At 36.0% G+C, this 24,570-nt stretch overlaps 2 protein-coding genes and 1 long non-coding RNA gene across 3 annotated transcripts; 2 read left to right on the forward strand and 1 right to left on the reverse strand.

Moving 5' to 3' along the window:
* Positions 1–1,151: 1,151 nt before the first annotated feature.
* On the forward strand, positions 1,152–5,932 carry LOC107863021 (disease resistance protein RPP13). Its single transcript, XM_016708773.2, is given in 3 exon segments — positions 1,152–3,409; positions 3,411–4,179; positions 5,373–5,932. Coding segments are annotated over 2 exon segments (2,583 nt in total). The 5' UTR covers positions 1,152–1,510; the 3' UTR covers positions 4,095–4,179; positions 5,373–5,932.
* Positions 5,933–6,977: 1,045 nt separating this feature from the next.
* Positions 6,978–12,348, reverse strand: LOC124898870. The gene is made up of 2 exons (XR_007055642.1): positions 10,253–12,348; positions 6,978–9,010 (listed from the first exon to the last, which is right to left on the reverse strand). It is a non-coding gene; the product is annotated as an uncharacterized LOC124898870 (long non-coding RNA).
* An 8,610-nt stretch (positions 12,349–20,958) lies between these two features.
* Positions 20,959–24,304, forward strand: LOC107863022 (disease resistance protein RPP13). Its single transcript, XM_016708774.2, has 2 exons — positions 20,959–23,766; positions 24,118–24,304. The coding sequence occupies exons 1-2, from the start codon at positions 21,224–21,226 to the stop codon at positions 24,134–24,136; spliced, it is 2,562 nt and encodes an 853-aa protein (XP_016564260.2). The 5' UTR covers positions 20,959–21,223; the 3' UTR covers positions 24,137–24,304.
* The last annotated feature ends 266 nt before the right edge of the window (positions 24,305–24,570 follow it).

A 24,570-nucleotide genomic window follows, 5' to 3' on the forward strand; every position in this document is an offset into this window, starting at 1 on the left:
TACATAAGTAAACACTTAAACTTGTATAAATTTGAACAAGCAGACACATATGTCCTATGTGGCATAATACATGTAAGACGCCGTGTAAGACGAGAATTGGGCTCGTCGAACGCCACATAGGACATATGTGCCTATTTGTTCAACTTTATACAAGTTGAAGTGCCTACTTGTGCGCACTTAAAATTAGAGGTCATAGATGTGATTTGAAGAAAAGTTAAAGAGGATGTTTATGTATTACGCCCATCTCCTATCAACCCTCTTTTTCCAGCTCTTAAGAAGTTATTAAGTTATTGGACAACATAAAAGATGAAGTTAGATAAATAAATAAAATCACATGGATTATGGATGAGATTGGATTTCAAACCACTTTATATTACTTAGATTAATTCTGTAATTCATTTATGCGTGCAGTATCGTACTCTCATGCAAGACTTATATCAGTGAACGTATGCATTGAAGCATAACTTGTACCACTTATAAACTTATGTCCTGGAGCAGAATGTGTGTCATTGAGGGGTATATTTTCATCAGAAGTACAATGATTGGTAGATTTTAACTATTTCTAATAGTAAGAGTAATAGAATATATTCAACCACCCTTTTCTTTACAAAATAATAAAAAGAAGTGGACCACGTTGATTGTTCTCACTTTTATGAGTGTAATAATGTCTCTTTCTCTCATTTTCCAAGTTGTATTCCAACATATGTCTATCAACCCTCTTTTTCCAGCTCTTAAGAAGTTATTAAGTTATCGGACAACATAAAAGATGAAGTTAGATAGATAAATAAAATCATCACATGGATTATGGATGAGATTGCATTTCAAACCATTTTATAATACTTTGATAAATTCTGTTATTCATTTAAATTATGTAGTATCTTACTCACCTTGAAGCATAACTTGTATCACTAAACTTATGTCTTGGAGCATAGCATGTGTCATTGAGAGGCATATGTGGATCAGAAGTATAATGATTGGTATATTTAAACTATTTCTAATTGTAAATGTAACAGCATATATTCAACCACTCCTTTTTTCTAAAAAAAATTAATAAAAAGAAGTGGACCACGTTGATTGTTCTCACTTTTATGAGATCTACAACAATAAACATACCAGTGTAAAGAAGTTGATGTGAAGAAGTTTGACGTGTGTACTCAACCTATCCCTATCTTGAAAAGGTATAGAAGTACTTTTTGATAGGCCCTCGGCTCAAGTAAAGCACATCAACGCTTAAGTAAATGTGAAATAATCACAGTAGTGAAAAATTCATGTTGAAAACAATGGAGAAGAAACAGAAACAATAACAAACAATATGATACAGTAGTAGTTAAATGACAGCTAGAAACTTACTAACATTTACTCCCCCTCCTACTTACTAGCTCTGCATCAAACTTCTTTCTGGCAGCAATTAGCAGCCAACTTTAATAAGAGGCCAAATAGAAAACGACCTGATAAGCCTAGTGCAAGTATTTCTGTAACACCACACTCAAGAAGTTGTCTCTATCTGAAGATGGTTGATGCCATTGTGTCATTTGCAGTTCAAAAGCTGGGTAATTTTCTCATAGAAGAAGCTAACGTGCGTTTAAGTCTGAAAGGAAATGTGTTCTGGCTTCAATCTCAACTGATCAAGATGCTGAAATTCCTCAAATATGCAGAAGACCAGCAAGTTAAAGATCCTATGGTTCTACAATATGTGTTTGACATTAGGAACATTGCTAATGAGGCTGTTGCTATACTGGAGACTTACTCCATGGCAGGAGATCAACGCGAGGACCATGGATGTGCTAGTCGTCTTAAGTCTTGCACTTGCAAATGTAGAAAGGAGACCAAACTCTACAATGTCGGCAAGGAGATCGAATCACTTAGGCAGCGACTTGAGGCGATAGCTCATGAGCGAGACACTTATGATATCAGAAGCATCAAGAATGCAGGAGAAGGGCCAAGTAATCTTCCAAACAATCAGTCTGCCAGAGATAGAAAATTGAGGATAACTGACTCCTTTGTGGATGATCAAGATCTCACTTTTGTTGGCAATCAGGATGCTGTAGAAAGATTGCTAGCTGAACTTCTTAAAGAAGAGCCTCGTCGAAGCGTCATCTCCATTTATGGCATGGGTGGATTAGGCAAGACCACTCTTGCAAGAAACATCTACACTAGTCCTAAAATAGTGTCTACCTTCGAAACACGTGCTTGGATATATGTTTCTCAAGAGTACAACACCATGGATCTCCTTATGGATATCATAAAATCCATCCGAGGTTGCAACAAGGAAACTATAGATCTGTTGGAGAGGATGACAGAACGAGATCTACGAATACACCTTCGTGATCAATTGAAGGACTGCAAATACCTTTTGGTGATTGATGATGTCTGGCAGAGAGAAGCATGGGAAAGTTTGAAAAGAGCCTTTCCGGATGACAAGAAGGGCAGCAGAGTGATTATTACAACACGCAAGGAGGATGTTTCTGAAAGAGCAGATGACAAAGATTTTGCCCACAGACTTCGTTTCCTAAGCAAAGCAGAGAGTTGGGACCTCTTTTGCAGGAAACTACTTGATATTCGGACAATGGCCCCAGCAATGAAAAGGCTAGCTAGGGATATGGTGGACAAATGTGGAGGCTTACCTCTTGCGATTGTTGTATTAAGCGGACTACTTTCGCATAAAAAAGACCTAGAAGAATGGCAACAGGTCAAGGACCACCTTTGGCATAATATTACAGAGGCCGGCACTAGTCAAATCTCCCACATCCTGTCATTGAGCTACAATGATTTGCCAACTGAACTCAAGCAGTGTTTTCTTTACTTTGGTACTTTTCCAGAAAATCAAGTGGTCCATTCTGATAACATAATATGGTTGTGGATGGCTGAAGGATTAGTACCGAGAGGAGAAACAAGAATGGAAGATGTCGCTGAAGGCTTCTTGAATGAGCTGATAAGACGAAACTTGATACAAGTGAGACATACTTTTTGGGGAAAAGTTACTGAATGTAGGATTCATGGTCTACTTAGGGATCTTGTCGTAAAAAAAGCATTGGAGATAAATTTCTTTGACATTTATGATCCAATAAATCACTCCATATCACCCTTATGTCTCAGGCATGCCATTCATGGTGATGCACAAAAGTACCTCTCACTTGATCTTTCAATAACGAAGTTGAGGTCAGTTATGTTCCTTCATCCAGATTTTAGTAACACGAATCTTATAAAGTTCCATAAAGTGTTCCAACATTTATATGTGTTGTACTTGGAGAATCATTCTGTTAGTGATGAATTACCTGATGTTATAGGAAGTTTGTCCCAACTCAAGTTCTTACGCGTCACAGATATCTCTACTCTCCCCTCCTCCATTGGCAAACTCAAGAATTTACAGACAATTCATGTCAATGATTATGGTCAGTTATGCCAACTCCCCCCCCGAGACTGTTGACCTCATAAATCTTAGACATTTAGTAGCTCCATATTCAAAACCTCTAAAACGTGTTAGCAAACTCGAGAGTCTTCAAGTTCTTGAAGGCATTTCTTGTGACCAGTGGAAAGATGACGATCCTGTTGGTTTAGTCAATCTTCGAAAATTAAGCATGTATGATATTAAGGAATCTTACTCCCTAAACAACATTAGCAGCTTGCAAAACCTTAGCACTCTCGTATTGTCTTGTAAACCCGATGAATCATTCCCAGACCTTGAATTTCTTAGTCCTTGTCAACACCTCCACAAATTGTGGTTAGATGGGGGAATAAAGAAACTACCTTCCTCGGGCCCATTACTAGATTCAATCACAATGCTAGTCCTTCAGTATTCGAATTTGATGGATGATCCGATGCCTATTCTAGGAAAGTTGCCAAACCTAAGGAATCTTGACTTCGTAGCAGCTTATGGAGGACGAGATATTACCTGCAATGATAACAGTTTTTGCCAGCTGGAGTTTCTCCGTCTTGATGATCTTCCGAAACTAGACAGTTGGCATTTACCCACAAGTTCCATGCCTCTGATTAAAGGTCTTGGTATCCACGACTGTCCAAAGCTAAAGGAGATTCCCGAAAGATTGAAGGACGTTCCTAAGCTGGAGAGATTGCAGGGAATTCATCTTGTATGAAACTTTTTAAAGCATACATGATATTCTATTTCGGCATGCTACAAAATAGCAGAGGTAAATATACAAATAAAATCCTAATCCAGAGGTAAATCCTTTTACTCATTCTAGTTTTATAGAACATTGTTTGATTCTTCTTCTGATAAAAATGGTCGAATACATGCTTTGTTTTACATTAATTTGTATTAGGATTTAATTTTTTTACCTTAACAATTTGAAAGTTTACATTATCAACTTACTGAAAATCATCTATAAGTAATTTTCTACAAAGCATTTTCTAGTCCAAAATGACTGGGAGTGCGTTTTGTATGATAAAAGTCATTTTCCATGGAATATATGTATGTATGTGTATATATATATATTAGAACATTAATAATAATATTAGCAACCTAGAGAGTTTCTGGATGAATTTTTTGAATACTAAAGATTAGTGGAAGTGTCTCAATGATAGTTGGAGCAACTGAAATGAAAAATATAGTTATATGAAAAATGACTCCCTTTGTGAGGAGTCATTTTCCTATTTTGATGGAAAATATTCTGCTACTACCAGAATGAAAAATAGTTAGTTGAAGGTTGAAAGTGCTAAATCGCAAAACTGATGTATTAAAAGTTCCTGGAGAGGTAGTCATTACTTTAGCCAAAATGTTCCTACTCGTTCCTTAGCCTTTTTTTCCCAACTCTCTTATTCTAGCATAACAAACAAATTAAGACCTACTTGATCACAAATATAGACTGTTGAATTGGCAAAGCAAGTACCCTAAAGGCAAGCTTATGTTCACCTTTATCACAAGAAAATTTCTATGTGAGAATGAGAGTTTGATGATTTGTATGCCCGTGTTTGAATGTCATTAGGTGAGTGAGGGGCATTTCTTTGGCGCGAAGGCACATGTTTGGTACAATATGCTTGTATGATTGATCTTCTATGTCGTAACCTCACTAAGTTTTCGTGCATGCTTACTTGAGTCTGTTCTTGAGGTTGGGTTATCTCGGGAAGTTTGTTGTGACTATTAATTTAAAGAAAGGATACAAAGTTGAAGAGAAGCGTGACATTTTTAGTTATGGTGTTCTTAATTTGAGTGAACTAGTTCAAGTAAGAATAAAAAGTTGTAGTTATGTTTGTAGAGCGTATTCGAGGACAAGCAAGAGTTTAAGTGTGGGGTGTTGATGTGCGGCCAAATGTCATACATTTATACCATCGTTGCCTCACATTTTACCTCTTTTTAGTATGATTTTGAGCTTCTTCATATGAATTACACTTACGTTACTTGTCTTGATGTGTAGGATGAAGAATAATTGTTTTTTGCATGGATTTGGAGCATAATTGAGCCTTGAAGTCTGAAAAGGAGCCAAAAGAAAGATGATTCAGAGCAAGTCCAAAGGTGTTAGTTCTGGACGGAAGCTTAAGGGAAGTGAAACGAGGAGAAGACGGGAAATGCACTAAGGGGGTACCTAGAGCATCACCGTAGCATATTTTTGTACCCTCAACTCGTCTCAGCGAAGTTGCTTTCCAAAAGGCTTGGTGTGCGTATCAATGCAATTCCAGTCCAAGTATGTTATGGATCATTTGGAACGAACCGGATCTAACCCTGACCCTTTTATAGCTCTATAAATACTTCCGTTTAGTCATGGGGGGTGAGAGGACTAGCGTAATTTCAGAGGGAAGAGATATAACTTCTACACTTAGGTTTTCTTAATTTAATCATTGGACCTTTGTCTATTCATGAAATCTTTCGTTTATAACCAATTCATAGGTAACTAAACTCATTGTATATAGATTGTGGTTGGATATGAAGGATGGCGTTTGAAGTTAATATAACTTAATATCGATTTCCCCAGTGAGTTATTTATATTTTCTTGCTCTTAATTATTTTATTACCTGCCCAATTCTCTACTTCATCTTAGGTAGTGGTATGGACTGCGTACATTTTATCCTCCCCAGACGCCTGGTTGTGGAAATATACTGGGTATGTTGTTGTTGCCCAATTCTCAAATACATTTTGTGGTAGATAAGTTGAACTAGAAATAGGAAATTTATGTACACAATAAGAAAAATAGAGCTTGGTTGTGAGCTCTACTGCGAAAGGGGGAACAATTCACTGATATGGATAATAATATACCCATTAGTCTTACTCAGTGATATGAAAGAGAAATCACATGCATTTCCCTATCGACTAACGACCATAGGATATAGGTGTTAGGAATAGTCAAGTAGGCGTGGAGTTTTTTTGTTTTTTCTTTTTTGAAATGATGCTTAACATTGCAAATATCGACCTCCAACTAGTAACTCAAGAAATCAGTAAAACTAGTTAACTGATAACTCAACTGAATTGTCGCAATACTGCAACTTTGGGTCATTATTCAGCTCTAAAGTCAAAAAGCAACTTACAATGGCTCTTAAGTTTTAGAATCTTAATTAGTTTAGTAGTGATTAATATCTCAATCACTCTCAATCACTTAATAGATGCAGACATTATAAATTTAGCTTCAGGTACTAGACTTGTGGCCATAAGAGTTGCAATATGAAGAGTTTTTAGTTATTATAGTGAAACCGGTGGTACTATAATTGTGACTCCCCGTGAGAGTTCTTGCATTAGGTTTGGGATGATATTTTCAATTGCTTGGTACCTTGTTTAGATTTATGCTCGAGGACGAATGTGTATTTTAGTGGTGGACAATGTAACAACCCTTGTAGTAATTTTTAGATTATTTTAAGTTTTGACCATTTTGTCTTTCTCCGTTGTTGCTTTATATCATTTAAGATTTATGGGAATATTTGACACAGTCCTTGATAGAGTACTAGACCTACAAATTTACATAGTTTAGCTTAATAGTTTCCCATCAATGAAACAAGGTGCCTAATGTGTTTCAATAATGCTAAAACAGTAAGCAAAAAAGACGGTAATTTTTATATGAAAAACATCCAGCTCAAAATGGTATAAAAAACCATGACTTGTACCTCTATAGGATTTCACCCCTAACTTCACTAAACAACTTTAAGCCTCAACAAACAACAAATTACAAGACTATGTAATCTAGGAATTATAAACTCTAACCCCTACTTCACAAAACACACAAACCTCTCAAAGTAAGTGTTCCCAAGTATTCGAGTTCCCAAACTTGAAGACAAAAATCCTACTTCAGTTTATACTTCACTGAAACTAGAATTATATCAGTGTTAGAACTCAATAACAAATCTAATACATAGAAACTACGACACCTTATTTTCTAAGTAGAAGAACTAGGTTCAACTACGTGTTTCTTCAAGCCATGAACTTCTCAATCAATTTTTCAATTGCCTTTTTCTTTGTAAGTGTGTGAGTGACTGTGCAAGTCACTCCCTCTATTTATACACGACTCTCCAAAGAGTCCTTCATTAGATGTGTCTTCTATATCCTGTGAAACTCCCTACTCTTTAGTGTTTATTGTGAAGTAGAAGTCCTACTTGAAGTTGATCTCCTTGTTGAAGTAGAACTCCTTCTTCAAATCAATATATCTCTCTCTTATCTTCAAGTACTGTAATCAAACTCAATATCTTCATCTACACACGTGATAGTTAATTTGAAGTTATCTATCTACTTCTTTAATTCAGTCTTCTTGTCTTCATATACAGTGGACTTTCACTCTCGAAAGTGGAACAGATTTAACAACATGTTTCACTCTTTTTTTTTCATTCATCAAAACTTCAAGACACCAATAAATTCCCCCTTTTTGATAATGATAAACCATGCCTCTAGGCATACACCATATTTCCTAAAAGATTTAAGCAAGAGACACAAGAATGAAACTGGTTAGACGTTGGGTTATAAGCATTGTACAATCTAGGTGAATTTTACCTCTTTTGGCATCATTGAAAAACAAAACATTGAAAGAAGAAAAAACAAGAGTTAAGCTACTCATGGACACTGGGGCTATCACCAAGACAATCAGAACTTATCAATCAAAATTAAAGTGCAATAAACAAGGATGTAATAGAAAACATTCAAACAAACGATTTCATTACATTCATTTCCAAAGTATGATCATCACATTTCTAAGAAACAAACCAAAAGAAAAGAAACACAATTGAGCATAGGAGGGAAGGAGACAAAAACAAGGGATCCTAGGGAGCTAAGAGAGGACACTAATTATGCAGAAGGAGAAGGTGATATCAGTTGTGTCAAACGATGAATAGTAGCAGCATTAGTAACCCTCTCCTGAGCGGTTAATTCTTAAGTTCAGCAATTCTAGCTCTAAGTATAGCAGTGTCCTAAGTATGATAAACCCTAGCTTCGTCCAGTTATTTAATTTTCTCTTCCAATGCATTTTGAGCCTGTTGAAGTGGAGTGTTTGCGCGTCTCATTGAATCAGGAAGAGAGGAGTAACGAACCCTGCCAATAACATCTTTGGTGGTATGATATTCCCAAACTAGAATTGGAATATCAAGCTCCTCAAATATTTCCCCAAGCTAGAACCTATAATCCAAGTAATGACCATTTTATCCTAATGAAGCACTCAATTCATGTGTTTCTATCACGACCCGAGCCGGGGCCCTGGCTGTGACAAGCACCCCGAACCATGGAGGCTCAATCACTCTTCTACATCTAGTAATCATGCACAATACTCGAATAATAAATAAAAGATGTGGAATTATAATAAACGGAATCATGGTCATAAATCTAAAATCTGCTCGACAATATGTACAATAAGTTTTCAACATCTAAACAACATCTTTCTCATCTGCGAAATCCTTACTACATAAGATGTCAATAACTTGTCTAAATCTAGGACAAGGTCCCCAGTGGACCAAAACTAAGTAAAATAACAACTAACTGAAAAGAAATAGGCCTTCCGGAATAAAGAAGACTTACCAACTACACACACTTCTCTTCTGTTGGAACAAGTCTACGACTTAGCAGAACCTCTAGACTGAGCCTCAAATCCTGAAAGATAGGGGGTCAATACAATTGTACTGGCACACAAAGAAATTCAAAATAATACATTTATATATATAAAATAGATGAGAGCAGGTCATGAAACATCATGCATGATATACGTCAAAAACACATAGGCAATTATTTGAAAATCATAAAATATTTTGATCAATGCAATTCTGATATTTGTATTACTTTTGAGTTAGGTGGCACGCCCCTACAAGTCTGATATTCCACGGGCTATATAGAATCCGCCATTAAATCGACGGGAAAGCCCCCACGGGCTATATGAAATCCGCCATTGAATCAGCGGGGAAGCCCCCAACCTGAGTTTTCCACAAGGGTTGGAGTGTCTGAGTCTGATACAACATAGGGTACTAGGCCAATACAAAATCCCTCTAGGGGATGTAATAACCCGTATCGACAAAACACGATTTTGGGTAATGAGTTATCTGAACTCGTGCCTTCTTCGGAGAACCACCTAACGTCTTTTTATGCCTAATTTTAGCCTTTTTTAAACATGCATCTTTCTAAATCCAAGATCTATAAGTCTGAGTAAAATCTAATTCTATTTTATTCTGTGTCTGATATGGCATTGTCTATATTGGTATCGTCATACCAAGACTTGTAAGTCATATCTAAGTTATTCAATATCATTTACAGTTTTTCTCTTTCAAAACATAGAGTTTTGACCACTATACGTCAAACAATTCAAGAAGATTCGTACTTCAAAGCGTTTGTCAAATTATGTAAAAATTATTCTTTTTAGCATTTCAACAAATATGTAGTGGTCATTAAACTTGTGACAAAAACATGCAATCTTCTTAATAAACTTCTTTAACCTTTAACACCAAGTAAAACACCCCCTCTTCAATTCAAAACCATAATCAAATCATAAATAAAATCAAGACATTTATATCATAGTTCCAACAATGCATTTCGAATAAATCATAACTTACGAAAACAAGAAACTTGCAAACAAGAGAGGGATTTATAATAGATCATGCTCTCAATTCATTATTTAAACTCATCAAACACATACACACACATATATATATACTTATACATGGTTATAAATCAAATTTGGGGGAAAGGCCTCAAGACCAAATCAATTTTACCATTAAAGAATTCATAAAGCAAAATTGTAATGTAAGTTCCAAAACCCCTTCAAAAATTCATGATTTCACAATGTTTAAATATTGTTGAAACAATTTCTTTATGCACATGTAGTTTTAGTAAAACCTCACGTACCTTAGATTGCTTAGAAGGAAGAGTGGAATCCGAATCACACTTAAGTTCTTGAAATCCTTGACTTCAATGATGAACTCTTTATCTATGGGGGAGGGACTAGGGTTTTGATTAGAGAGAGGGAAGTAGGGACTTGAAGCAACACTACTTCATTGACGTAGGTTTTGATTAGGGACTAGGGTTTTGATTAGGGACTTGAGAATGAGAGAGGGAAGTAGGGACTAGGGTTTTGATTAGGGACTTGAAGCAACACTACTTCATCGACACGGCGTGCTGACTTTGCATCAGGCCACTTCTTCCAACACCCAAATACACCTCTAACGTTGTCCAAAAATTTTGAGACTTACCCGAGATATACTATTAACTTCCTCAATCATGAATCAACTTAAAAATTAACTTTCTGAGGTCGAAAAGGTCAAAAGGAAAATTATCAAAGGTTAGGGGTTCAAAATGTAAATAAGTCCTTTTGACACTTAGAAAAATTTTCAGAAGGTTGACCCTCCAAGCATACTACGAAGTGATATCAAGTCGAGAAAACTATGAGGTGTCATAGATTCAAAACAAGCCTAGAGAGATCAATTTTGATCTCAGAATCCAGCAGCTCCATTAAGTTCATATCCAAATAATATGCCTCAGTCTTTCTCTATTTTCTTTGGAGAATCATCTTATGGACTACATCAAAATAAAGTTGATGTAGTTGAGATATTTTATATTTTTCAACTGTAGGATGGTGAGTGAGAGTAGGCTGTATGAGAACTTTCTAGTGATTTTCAAGGTTGCGTAAAGGGTATGGAGAGGGGGCCACCCATACGTCACATAATGACTCTAACCTCCAGAAGGAATATCCAAAATACGAGCCACAACATCACAAGTAAGCTTAATTTGAAATCCAAGCACATTAGAGATAAATACAGAGCAATCAAACTTTCCATTGATATAGAACTTAGTCATCTCTTTCTTAGCCTTCGTTGAGTGGTTCCTTGAAGGAAAAGTGTTGAATACCCTTGTGCAATAATTTTGGTAAGAAGAACAACTATTTCAGGCCCCCATACCTAGTAATAACTCTACCTCGCACCACTTTTTGCTTTTGAAATTTGATTATGTCATTAAGAGATGGAAGATAGGCTTAAATGTAGCAATGGATTGAGAGGAAAATTGAGGAATTGATGGAGCAGGTGGAGTGACCTATTTCTTTGGAGTGTGAGAGGAGTGTGTGGATTTGGTTAATTCTTTTGGTGCATATTTAGAAGTTTTTTTTGGAGGAGGTTTTGATAAAGATGAAAAATGGGTGGAGCAAAAAGAATTGGATTTTAGGATAATATTTTTGACCTTTTTATCACAGCAAAACCAACTTAGAAGATAGTCATCATCAGGGTCAGACAAGGTAGCCTCTGAAGATGGAGAACCAGCAGGAATGAGACGTTTTTTAGTGGCCCTTAGAGCATTCTCAAGGATAACATCTTCTTGCCTTTTCCGATTACGAGTGTGGGGGGTTAATTTTGGAATAGAAAAAGTAATAAGTTCTTCAAGAAATTCACTTTCAGGAACAAGAATAGGTGCTCCAAATAATTTCTTGAGTCTAGATCTGGCCCTTACTGGAATGGTGTCAGAGGCAAGGGGTTCATAAGTAGAAATAGTTTGGATAGGAACAATTTCTTGAAACTGTTCGAATGAGGGTTGATTTAATGAGTAGATCATAGCTCAAAACTTATTCCAAGCATTAAAATCAGATATTTTGAAGATAGGAACAAGAGGAATTGTGGGTATGAAAGGCTCGACTGGAATAAGTTCTATTGAAGAGGATAAGTGTGGGTCAATTTTTTCTTGAGAAGACAAAGTGGAGAGGGAGGAAGATGAAGCCATTTGGTGAGGAGGAATAAGAGATATGAAGAATGTAAGAACAAAAATCTTATTAGTTTATAAGGTTCAATAGGAGAAATGGGGTTTAAATAGGAGCAAAATTAGAATTGATTTGTGAGAAGAGGAAAAGTTTTTGTCAGTGTAGACCTAATAGGATTAGATTATTTGAATGTGACATGACCAATCGTGGTAACTTTTGTAGTGGGAATGACTCTTCAAAAATTTTCTATTAAAGAAGAAAGAGAGATGCATTCAACATAGGGAACAAATATGCTCATGTGTTTCAATTCAATTAGAAGCAAATATTGACAAGTGAGAACATACCTTTGGATATTTTAACACAAACATCTAGTTTAGCTCAATTATCTTCTAAAATCTAAAAAGATGATTTAAAAAGTAGAATTAAGACACACAACTAAATGTGTAAGATTGAGTAGGTTAACAAATATATTGCTAGCCTCAATGTAAAGCAATTTTTCTAGCTAGTCATTGAGGGTAATTTATGCAATTTTAATCATTCCCAAGTCTAACCTATTCTATTCAAAGTGTTCCCTACTTAATATCTTAGTAAAATATCTATAGTTGGATCTTTAGTAGCACAAAACATTAAAGAAACAAGAACTTTTTCTATATTGTCCCTAAGAAATGATGTCTTATATTAATATGTTTAGTTCTTTTGTGCTGCACAGGATTTTTTGCAATATTTATAGGACTTATATTATCATAGAAAATAAAAAAACAACCAATATCCATTCCAAAAGCCATGAGTTGTTGTTAATCCACAATAATTGAATACAACATGATCCAACAACAACATGCTTAGCCGTAGTAGTAGACAAAGCTACAAAGTTTTGCTTCTTAGTACAACAAGACATTAAATATGATCCAAGGAGGTATGTCGTATATGTGGTGTTTTTCCTACACTTTTGGATACCAAAGACCATGATCAGTTGTTCCTTTAAAATATCTAAAGATCCTCTTTACAGATTTAAGATAAGACTCCTTTGAATCTGATTGGAATCTTGAACATAAGACCACACTAAAAAAATATTAGATCTACTATCTGTGAGATACAAAAGTGGCCCAATCATGCCTCTGTATAGCTTTTGTTCCACAGATGGACCTATTTCATCCATATCTAATTTTGTGGCAGTGGCAATGTTTGTGCTTATCTCCTTTGCTTACTCCACGAAGAACCTTTTGAGAAGTTCCTTTACATACTTTTGTTGATGAATCATTGTTGCAGTAGCTGTTTGTTTGATTTTTAATCCCATGAAAAAGTTAAGTTTTCCCATCATGCTCTTCTCAAATTCTCTACTCATGAGTTTTGCAAAGTCATGAGTCAAGTTGATATTGGTATAACCAAATATGATGTAATCTTCATAAACCTACACAATCAACAAAGCATTCCCATTAGTCTTTAAGAAAAGAGTGTTGTCAATTTTACTTCTTGTATGTCTATGCTCCAAAAGAATTCTTGACAATCTTTCATACCAAGCCCTTGGAACTTGTTTCAGTCCATACAAAGCTTTTTCAAGCTTATACACATGGTTAGGAAATTCCTCACTTTCAAACCTAGGATATTGTTTCACATATACTTCCTCCTTGAGATAACCATTTAGAAATGCACCCTTTACATCTATTTGGTAAAGAGTAAATTCCTTGTAGGTAGCAAAAGACACAAGAATTTTAATTACTTCAAGTCTCGCCACAGGGGAAAAAGTCTTATCATAGTCTATATGTTCTTTCTAATTGTATCCTTGGACCACCAGCCTTGCCTTGTTCCTTGTCACTGTCCATGTTCATCTACTTTTTTTCTGTACACCCACTTAGTTCCAATTGCAATTCTGTCTAGTGGAGGTGGTACTAAGTGCAAAACTTTGCTTCTTTCAATTTAGTTAAGCTCCTCTTGTATGGGAAGGATCCAATCTGCATCAAAATGTGCTTCATTCACCTTTTTTGGTTCTATCACTGGTAGAAAGGTTTTGAAGGTACACTAGTTCTTTAATCTAGATCTAGTGGTTATCCCTGTAGTAAGATCAGTGATAACATTCTCAATTGGATGAGACCCTTAATACTTGTAGCTTTTTAGAATCAATCCTTGTGAGTTGCTGGACTCATAGTGAATGACTTCAGTTGGAGATGCTGGTGGTTCAGTTCCCTCTGTCAATGTGACTCTAGGGTGTTTTATAGATGGACCAGGTTGTCAACCTATTCTTTATCATGTTCCTTAGTTTTATTTTCTTCCTGCAGGTTAGTTTCAACACATGATTCATCAAAAACAGCATGCACACTTTCTTCAACATAGTTTGTTTTCTTATTTAAGACCCTATAAGCTTTACTATGGTGATAATACCCTAGAAGGATTCCCTCATCACTTCTTGTATCACATTTTCCCAAATTATCTTTTTCATTATTATGAATGAAACACTTGCAACCAAAGGTTCTAAAGTGAGAAATATTTGATTTTCTTTCTTTGATTAATTCATAGGGAGTCTTGTCTAGAATAGGCCTAATCATGCATTTATTTACAATGTACCCATCAGTATTTATAGCCTTAGCCTAAAAAATATTTGCAAGATTTTCTGCAGGCATCATTGTTCCATCCATATATTCCAAGCTCATATATTTCCTTTGCACTACTCCATTTTGTTGTAGTATTCTAGGACCACAGAAATTATGATCCATATGATTAGTGGAACAAAATTCTAGAAACTTTTCATTTTCAAATTCAGTGCCATGGTCAGATCTTATGGAAATTACGAAAGTCCCTTTTTTTTCTATTTTCTTAATGAAAATAGAAAAGACATCAAAAGCATCTTCTTTGAATGCCAAAAACAGTATTCAAGTAAACCTAAAATAATCATCAATAATTACAAAAACATTCCTTTTGGCTCTTTTTCTTTTAACTCTCATTGGTCCACAAAGGTCCATATGGACCAGGTCAAGGCACTTAGTTGTACTGACATGGTTCTTAGGTTTGAAAGAAGATCTTACCTGCTTTCTTCTTGCACAAGCACTACAAACCTTATCTTTTTTTAACTTGGTTTTGCGCAATCCCTTCACCCCGTCCTTAGAGTTTACTTTGAATAATTTCTCTAGACTTGCATGTCTAAGTCTTTTATGTCAAAGTAGGGGATCATTTTCAATTGCACTTAAACAAGTCATTCATGTTAAAGGCATCCCCATGATATCAGCTTTATACACATTTTTGTGTCTTCTAGATTTAAGAACAACCTCCTTGGTATCCATCATTTTGACCTTACAACCTACAGGAGTAAAAGTTACCGCATTACCTTTATCACACAATTGTGATATGCTGAGCAATTTGTCCTTTAGTCCTTCCACAAGTTAGACATCTTCTAGTGCTTTGGATTCAAATTTGCCAATTTTTCCAACTCCAGTAATAGTAACCTTTTTGCCATCTCAAAATGATACACCTCCCCCATTAATTTTAGAGAGTGAAAGAATTTTTTTCTAGACTCCAGTCATGTGTCTTGAGAAAGCATTGTCCAAATACCAATGTCGCTTGACTCTATTTAAACACTACTCCCCAAAGAGTCCTTCATTAGATGTGTCTTCTATCTCTCATGAAACACCTTACTCTTTAGTGTTTGTTGTGGAGTAGAAGTCCTACTTGAAGTTGATCTCCTTGTTGAAGTAGAACTCCTTCTTTAAATCTATCTCTTTCTCTTTTATCTTCAAGTATTGTAATCGAACTCAATATCTTCATTTATACACATGATAGTTAAGTAGAAGTTATCTACTGTGCCATTTTATCTACTTCTTTAATTCAACCCTCTTGTCTTCATATACAGTGGACTTTCACTCTCGACTCTGCCACATCAGTGGAATAGATTTAACATGTTTCATTCATTTTGCCATATCAAAACTTTAAGACACCAATAAATTCCCCTTTTTTTTATGATGACAAACTATGCCTTTATGCATTCACCATATTTCCTAAAACACTTAAGCAAGAGACACTAGAATGAAACAAGTTCGATGTTGGATTATAAGCATTGCACAATCCATGTAAATTTTCCACCTTTTGGCATCATTTAAAATAAAAACATAAAAATAAGAACAAACCAGGAGCTATTACATAAAATAAGACCATTATTACATAAAATAAGACCATGTAAGTTTTCTCCTAAAGCCTTTACATGATTCATGAAAGGAAATGCTTTTACCTAAATGGTCTTATTGACTTGAAGAGCTTTACTATTTGACCTCTGAAATACCTTATGTAAATGATTCATGACATGTAATAGATAAAACTGAACATGTATATGGCTTGTGGGACTTGAAAGTCTTGGTATGACGATAATAAATTAGTCAAATGCCATTTCAAATCATGGACCATTATTTAAGAAAGATGCAATTTTATAAGGCTAATATATGGGCTTATAGAGAGTTAGGTGGATAACCAAGAAGGCACGAGTCGTAAGACTTAATGCTTGGAACAGTGTTTTGCAGACAAGGGATTGATCCTGTCTTGAAATATAGATCATCCTTTTATACTTGCTTTATGATTTGGTATACTAGACCAGACACTCCAATCCTTGTGGCAGACTCAGATTGGGGGTTTGACCGATGAGTCATTGTCGGACCCTGCATATCCCCAGGGGGTTTTCAGACTATGTCGAGTATGCCAACTAGCTCAGAATTGAAGAACATCGAAACTGTCTTAGAAACCAGCTTTTTAAAATTTTATGTCGACAAGTTAAATTGATGTTCTGTAACCTCATGTTATGATTTGTACGATATTTATATTGTTTAATGTTAATGTTATTTTAAGTGCTATCTTATTTGACAATTCGACATACCAATACATTCAAAGTATTGATCATCCTTGGACGGCTACATTGTCTCATAATAAAGGTTCTGAGGCTCAGTCCTATGGTCCACTGCAGCGGTTGCACTTTCCAAAGTTTTAGAATTGGTGATCCATCTATCTTTCGGAAGGCGTTCTATTCATATGTTCTTATCTTTTAGCTCATGGTCCGGTCGGGTGCCTTGTCTCTGCCTAGATAGTTATTCATTTAGTAGAAGCTTCGTAGACTGAATTTGATTAATGCGTCGTTATGACCTGGTTTCAAGAGTTTAATTATGAGATTTCTCAAACTTCATTGTATCTTTCGCATTACATATGAATTATGCTTCTGATAGTATGCCAGGGCCTTGGCTCGGTTTGTGACATAGGCTTACATTTTTTTCTGAAATGATGCTTAACATTGCAAATATCGCCCCCAAATAGTAACTCATGAAATCAGTAAAACTAGTTAAACAATAACTCAAGTGGATTGTCATAATACCACAACTTTGGGTCATTATTCATCACCTCTAAAGTCAAAAAACAACTTACAACTGCTCTTAAGTTTTAGAATCTTAATTAGTTTAGTAGATGATTAATATCTCAATCAACTTAATAGATGAAGAGATTATACATTTGGTTTCATATACTAGAGTTGTGGCCATAAGCTTTAAAATATGGAGAGGTTTTGGTTACTATAGTGAAATTGGCGGTACTATAGTTTTGACTCCCCGTGAGAGTGCGTGCATGAGGTTTACAATGATATTTTCAATTGTTTGTAAATTTTGGTACCTTCTTTATCTTTACATTCGAGGATGAATGTGCATTTTAGTGGTGGATAATATAACAAAAACCCTTGCAGTAATTTTTAGAGTTTTCTATGTTTTGACCATTTTGTCCTTCTCCGTTGTTTCTTTATATCATTTAAGAGTTATGAGAATGCTTGGCACAGTCCTCGAAGCATTTGGAAGTGTTTTATGTGAGTTTATGATTTTGAGTAGCATTCGAAATGGACTGTGTTCTCCCCACCCTTTAGTATAGACCTCATCACCGGTCACCACCCTCACCCCACCCCCAACCAACCCCATAGCCCCTCACCACTACTGCACACTTCCTTTCCTTCTTATCCACCTCTCATTGTATTTTTCTAAATAGAAAAGGATCAAATATACGCTTGTACCAGTAAAAATATTTTAAACATACCCCGTGTCATCCTTTCGACCTCAATATACCTCCGTTATACGTTCGATTCCCCTCTTATTGTACTTCTATGCTGATTTACCCTTATTTTAACACGTGACAAGCTTAAAAACAAATAACTCATCCCTAATTTTAAATATCCGGTTCACTAATGACTTTTCTTAGAAAGTAGGAAAGGAAAAACGGGAAGGAGTATAAGAAGTAGAGAATCAAATTCTCATCAACAAAAATAAAATAAAATTACATACTCTGCTAAATTTGTGTATGAGCACTCCTTTTAAAGGTCAAGGGGGATATTGTACCTTGGCTTAGCTATCATCTTTACCCCTTTTGAAAGTGGGAACTTTCACTTTCACCATCTCTTGCCCTGTATAATCGTAGTACTTTTTTCCACAGACCACATGGTCATGTTTCGTTCTTTTCCAACTTTAATCACATAAGTGGACCACATTGATTGCTCTCACTTTTATGATTGTAATAATGTCTCTCTCTCATTTTCCATGTTGTATTCCAATATATGTTCTATCAACCCTCTTTTTCCATCTCTTAAGAAGTTATTAAGTTATTGGACAACATAAAAGATGAGGTTAGATAGATACTTAAAATCATCACATGGATTATGGATGAGATTGCATTTCAAACCACTTTATAATACTTCGATTAACTCTGTAATTCACTTATATTATGTACTATCTTACTCGCATGCAAGACTTCTGTCAGTAAATTTATGCCTAGAAGCATAACTTGTGTCTTGAAGAATAATTTGCATCACTAAACTTATGTCCTGGAGCATAACGTGTGTCATTGGGGTATATTTGGATAAGAAGCACAATGATTGGTATATTTAAACTAGGGAAAAAGCATAAAAACCCCCTGAACTTATCGACACAACTTACTTTAGTACTTTAACTTTATATACAATTATTTGCTCCCTTAAATAACTTTTGCATGAATTATCTATCACCCTCAAAATGTGATACCACTCTCACAATGGAGAATGTATTACATTTGCGCGACGTCATTGCCATGTCCGCAGCACGTCAGGGCCACATAAAAAATTATTTGAAAAATTAATTTCACTAATATATATTTTATATGTTAAGAAAAACTAACCCCTGCTTCCAATTTTAATCTTCAAACCACCACTACCCCAACCCGACCCCAGCCACCCACCCACCCTTCCTTTCTTCTTCTGATGACCTCCATTAATACTTCTTATTCCTTAGTCATTGTTTTAGGTTTCGCTAATTTTCTCTCATAGTTTTTTTTTTTTTTAGAAATAAAATAGGTATTCTAAATTGCATATGTGAAAGTTATAATAAAGATTTTTTGAAGCAAGCTGAAGGTTTTTTTTAAGGTGACGATAGGGATTTGAGAAAAAAAAAAGAAATTAAAGAGAAATGGGAGGATTTGAAGAAGAAGGAAGTGATACGGGCACGATCATGAAGATGGACGTTTTACATTTTTGAGTGTGTTGAATGCAACCTATGGAGTGTATGAGTTGAAGTGTGAAAAGGGCTCCAAAGCCGCCCCTATATTGCACTTCATGGGCGCCATTTTATTCATTTAACACTAAGGGGCACTTTTGTCATTTTGTCTATTATGTGTAATAGCCTATATAAAGAACATGTTAGGGTGTTAGCTCATTAGTTATTGAATGTTGATGTAAGAACACAAATAACACCTCTCTTGAGAGAGAGAGCCTCCCTAGGCCAAAACTAGGACATGAGCAAGTGTGGATTCTCTTGTGAATGTGTATTACTTGGAAACGTTGGTGCCTGAGCGGTGGAATCCCTCTTGTGTCTTCGTAAGGGTGTGGTGTTGCTATTGTAAGTTTTAGGAGTCCTTAGATTTAATATATCTTTGGGTTCCTGATCTTGTAATAGTGTATGTCACACTATCTATCTTTACATTTCATGCCTTAGTTTGTGTTGTCTAGTGAACCTGTTGGTTCTTGTTGTGTCTTGTAATCTAGTAACGCTTGATTATTGTTATCCTAGTGTTGTTATTGTCGTTATAATGTTGTTTATCTCTTGTTGTTGTGGCATTTTTTTGGTGTCATTTACACCTTGTTCTTGTTGTTGTTGGACCCGAGATTTTGGTGTTGTTGAGCTCTCGGGTTCCTTCTTGTTTATGGACTATTTTTGTGTAGTTTTTGGTACAATCCGTGGTTTGTATCGTATTAGGAAGGGGGTGAAAGTTTGTAGAAGAAGAAGGGAGGAGGCTGGGGTTCGAAGAAGAAGAAGGGGAGGCAGGGAGAGGGCCGGGGAAGATGGCAAGGGGTTGGTTATTTGAAGAAAATCAAATTGGTGGGTGTTTTGAAGAAGATGAAAGGGGGAAAGGGGGTGTTTTTAGTTATTATTTTTCTTTTATTATATATAACTGAATTATATATAATAATTAACAAATTATTAAAATATCCCATTAGCACTCCTTTTTTTTTAAAAAAATAATTGCTTTATTTTTTTTAATTTTTTGTGCCATGTCAGCCATTAAGGGTAATATAATTCACGTGAAAATTGTTTAGGGAGGTAATAATTGCCTATATGATTAAAGTGCTAAAGTAAATTATGACGACAAATTAAAGGGGATATTTATGCTTATTCTCTTTAAACTATTTCTAATCGTAAAAGTAACACCATATATTCAACCACAAATAATAAAAACAAGTGGACCACGTTGGTTGTTCTCACTTTTATGAGATCTACAACAATAAACATACCAGTGTAAAGAAGTTGATGGGAAGAAGTTTGATGTGTGTACTCAACCTTACCCCTATCTTGAAAAGATAAAAGTAGTTTTTGATAGGTCCTAGCTCAAGTAAAGCACATCAATGCTCAAGTATATGTAAAATAATTACAGTAGTGAAAAATTTATGTTGAAAACAATGGAGAAGAAAAGTAACAATAACAAACAACATGATATAGTAATAGTTAAATGATAGCTAAAAAGAAATAAAAAGAATAGTAGTTAAATGACAGCTAGAACCTTACTAACATTAACTCCCCCTCCTACTTGCTCTGCATCAAGCCTAGTGCAAGTATTGCTGTAACACCACACCCAAGAAGTCATAACAGAAAAAATTCAAACACCTGAAGATGGCTGATGCCTTTGTGTCATTTGCAGTTCAAAAGCTGGGTGATTTTCTCATACAGGAAGTTTACCTGCGTACAAGTCTCAGAGAGGACGTGCAGTGGCTGCGAAATGAGTTGCTATTCATGCAGTATTTCATCAAAGATGCAGAAGAAAAGCAAATTGAAGATCGAAGAGTTCAACAATGGGTGTTTGAGATCAACGCTGTTGCTAATGATGCTGTCGCTATAGTTGAGACCTACAACTTTGAGGCTGGTGAAGGTGATGGATTTGCTAGTCGTCTCAAGGCTTGTGCTTGTATCGGTTGGAAGGAGAACAAATTCTACAAAGCCAGCAAGGAGATCCAATCACTCAAGAGACGAATCATGGAAATCTCTCTCAAACGACACACTTATGGTATTGCAGATAGCAATAATGCAGGAGGAGGGCCAAGTAATCGGCCAACCGATCAGTCTGCCATGTTAAGAACACGGAGGAGAACTACCTCCTATATGGATGATCACATTTTTGTTGGCTTTCAGGATGTTGTAGAAACATTGCTAGCTGAACTTCTCAAAGCAGAGCCTCATCGAAGCGTCATCTCCATTTGTGGTATGGGTGGACTGGGCAAGACCACTCTTGCCAGAAACCTCTACATCAGTCCTAATATAGTCTCTAGCTTCCAAATACGCGCTTGGGTTTGTGTTTCTCAAGAGTACAACACCATGGATCTTCATAGGAAAATCATAGAATCTATCCAAGGACGCACTAAGGAAAATCCAGATTCGGTGGATAAGATTACTGAGTCAGATCTAGAAAGTCACCTTGTCGATCTATTAAAAGAACACAAATATCTTGTGGTGGTTGATGATGTATGGCAGATAGAAGCTTGGGAAAGTCTGAAAAGAGCATTCCCGGATAGTGAGAACGGCAGCCGAGTTATTATTACCACGCGCAACGAGGAAGTCGCTGTAAGAGCAGTCGACAGAGGTTTTGTCCATTTTCTTCGTTTTCTACGCCAAGAAGAAAGTTGGGATCTCTTTTGTAGGAAACTACTTGATGTTCGAGAAATGATCCCAGCAATGGAAAGCCTAGCTAAATATATGGTGGACAAGTGTCAAGGCTTACCTCTTGCAATTGTTGTATTAAGCGGGCTGCTTTCTCATAAAAGGAGGCTAGAAGAATGGAAAAGGGTGAAGGCACACCTTTGGCAGAGCTTTAAATACGACTCTAGTGAAATCTTCCTCATACTATCATTGAGCTACAATGATTTGCCAACTGTGCTCAAACAGTGTTTTCTTTACATTGGTATGTTTCCAGAAGATCAAGAGCTCGAGGCTGAAAACATAATGCAGTTGTGGATGGCTGAGGGTTTCATACCAAGAGGAGAAGAAGGAATCGAGGATGTAGCTGAAGGCTTCTTGAATGAGTTGATAAGTCGAAGTTTGGTTCAAGTGGCAGAAACATTTTGGGAGAAAGTTACTAGATGTAGGGTTCACGATCTAATTCGAGATCTTGCCATAAATAAGGCACTGGAGGCACACGTTTTTGACATTTATGATCCGACAAGACACTCCATATCCTCCTTTTGCCTCAGGCATGCCGTTCATCGTCAAGCACAAAGGTACCTCTCACTTGATCTTTGTAACTTGAAGTTACGGTCAGTTATGTTCTTTGATCCAGAATTTAGTGAGCTGGGTATTATAAACTTCCGTAATGTGTTCCAACATATATATGTGTTGTACTTGGAGGTTCAATCTGGCACTGAACTACCTGATTCCATAGGAAGTTTGTACCATCTCAAGTTCTTAAGATTGAGAGGCATCGATTATCTTCCCTCATCTATTGGCAATCTCAAGAATTTACAGACACTTTGTGTCCTAAATGAATTCGGACGCTTATGCCATCTACCCCCCAAAACAACTAACCTAATAAATTTAAGACGTTTAGTTGCTCCTTATTCAGAACCTCTGAAACATATAAGCAAACTCACGCATCTTCAAGTTCTTCAAGGCATCCATTGTGATCAGTGGAATGATGTTAACCCAGTTGATTTGATCAATCTACGAGAATTAACCATGAATCGTATTAAGAAATCTTACTCCCTAAATCACATTGGCAGCTTGAAAAGCCTTAGCATTCTCATGTTGTACTGTAAAAATGATGAATCATTCCCAGCCCTCGAATTTTTAAGTCGTTGTCAAAAGCTCAAGAAATTGTTTTTACATGGGAGAATTGAGAATCTGCCTCTGTCGGACCCATTCCCAAATTCCATCACAATGATGATCCTTCAGCGCTCTGAACTCACGGAAGATCCGATGCCTTTTCTGGGAATGTTGCCAAACCTAAGGAATCTTGAATTAGTAGAAGCGTATGAAGGAGAAGAAATTACTTGCAGTGATAACAGCTTTAGTCAACTGGAGTTCCTTCGGCTTGATACACTTCTGAACCTAGAAAGATGGCATTTAGCCACGAGTTCCATGCCTCTGATTAAAGGTCTTGCTATCGATTTCTGTCCAAAGCTGAACGAGATTCCCGAGAGAATGAAAGATGCGGTGCTGTTAAAGAGGTAATAAATCCCTGGTCACCATTCCTTTAGTTCCTTTTATTCACTCTACTACATATTTGTGAGTGTTATATTTGTTTAGTGATGATGTCAGTTTTGATGGAAAATGTTTTGGTAAGCTAATACGAGAAAATGACTTCCTCATCATGAACATTTTCCTCAAAAGCGACTTTCTTTGCACAAAAAACACACCTAATTTTATTGGTAATCTATTATCTGGTTGACACTTTATATTGTCCTAAACACATTATAATTAATCATTAATTTAGGTAATTGATACAGCTTAATTTTGTCATTTTACTGAGTACAAGTTATTATTACATTAGATAGTGTCTTATGATTTGAGTTAAACAGGGGAAGAAGCTGTTATTGAAGAAGTTAGCATTGATGAAGTTAGAGTGCAGAAGCATTAATCAGGTTTCTGTCGTTTCGGTGTTTTGTTTTGCTTTTGATTGTGTGAGATTTGTTTGAAGAAAATTGTTTTCGGAGTGTATGCAAAAAACGATTTTGTATTGTTTGAATGTAAATTATTCATTTGTTATTTTGCTTATCTACATTTAAGATGATGCTTTCTGTAATATGTTCCAACATCTATTTACCGTACTCCTTTATTTATTTGGTTTCCTGATTCTGCACGCACAAGCTCAAACGTCCACTGCCTGGTTGTTTCTGGGTTTAGATAGTCTCTACAAACTATATAAAGGACACCAGTTTTACTGCAAAAGCGACGCAATGCATGCCAAAATAATGCATCATTAGAAGTCTTATTTACTGACTCAAATTTAATTACATGCCTTCTTCGCCTGA

This window comes from Capsicum annuum, chromosome 5 (genome assembly GCF_002878395.1).
Source record: "Capsicum annuum cultivar UCD-10X-F1 chromosome 5, UCD10Xv1.1, whole genome shotgun sequence".
Classification (NCBI taxonomy): Eukaryota; Viridiplantae; Streptophyta; class Magnoliopsida; order Solanales; family Solanaceae; genus Capsicum; species Capsicum annuum.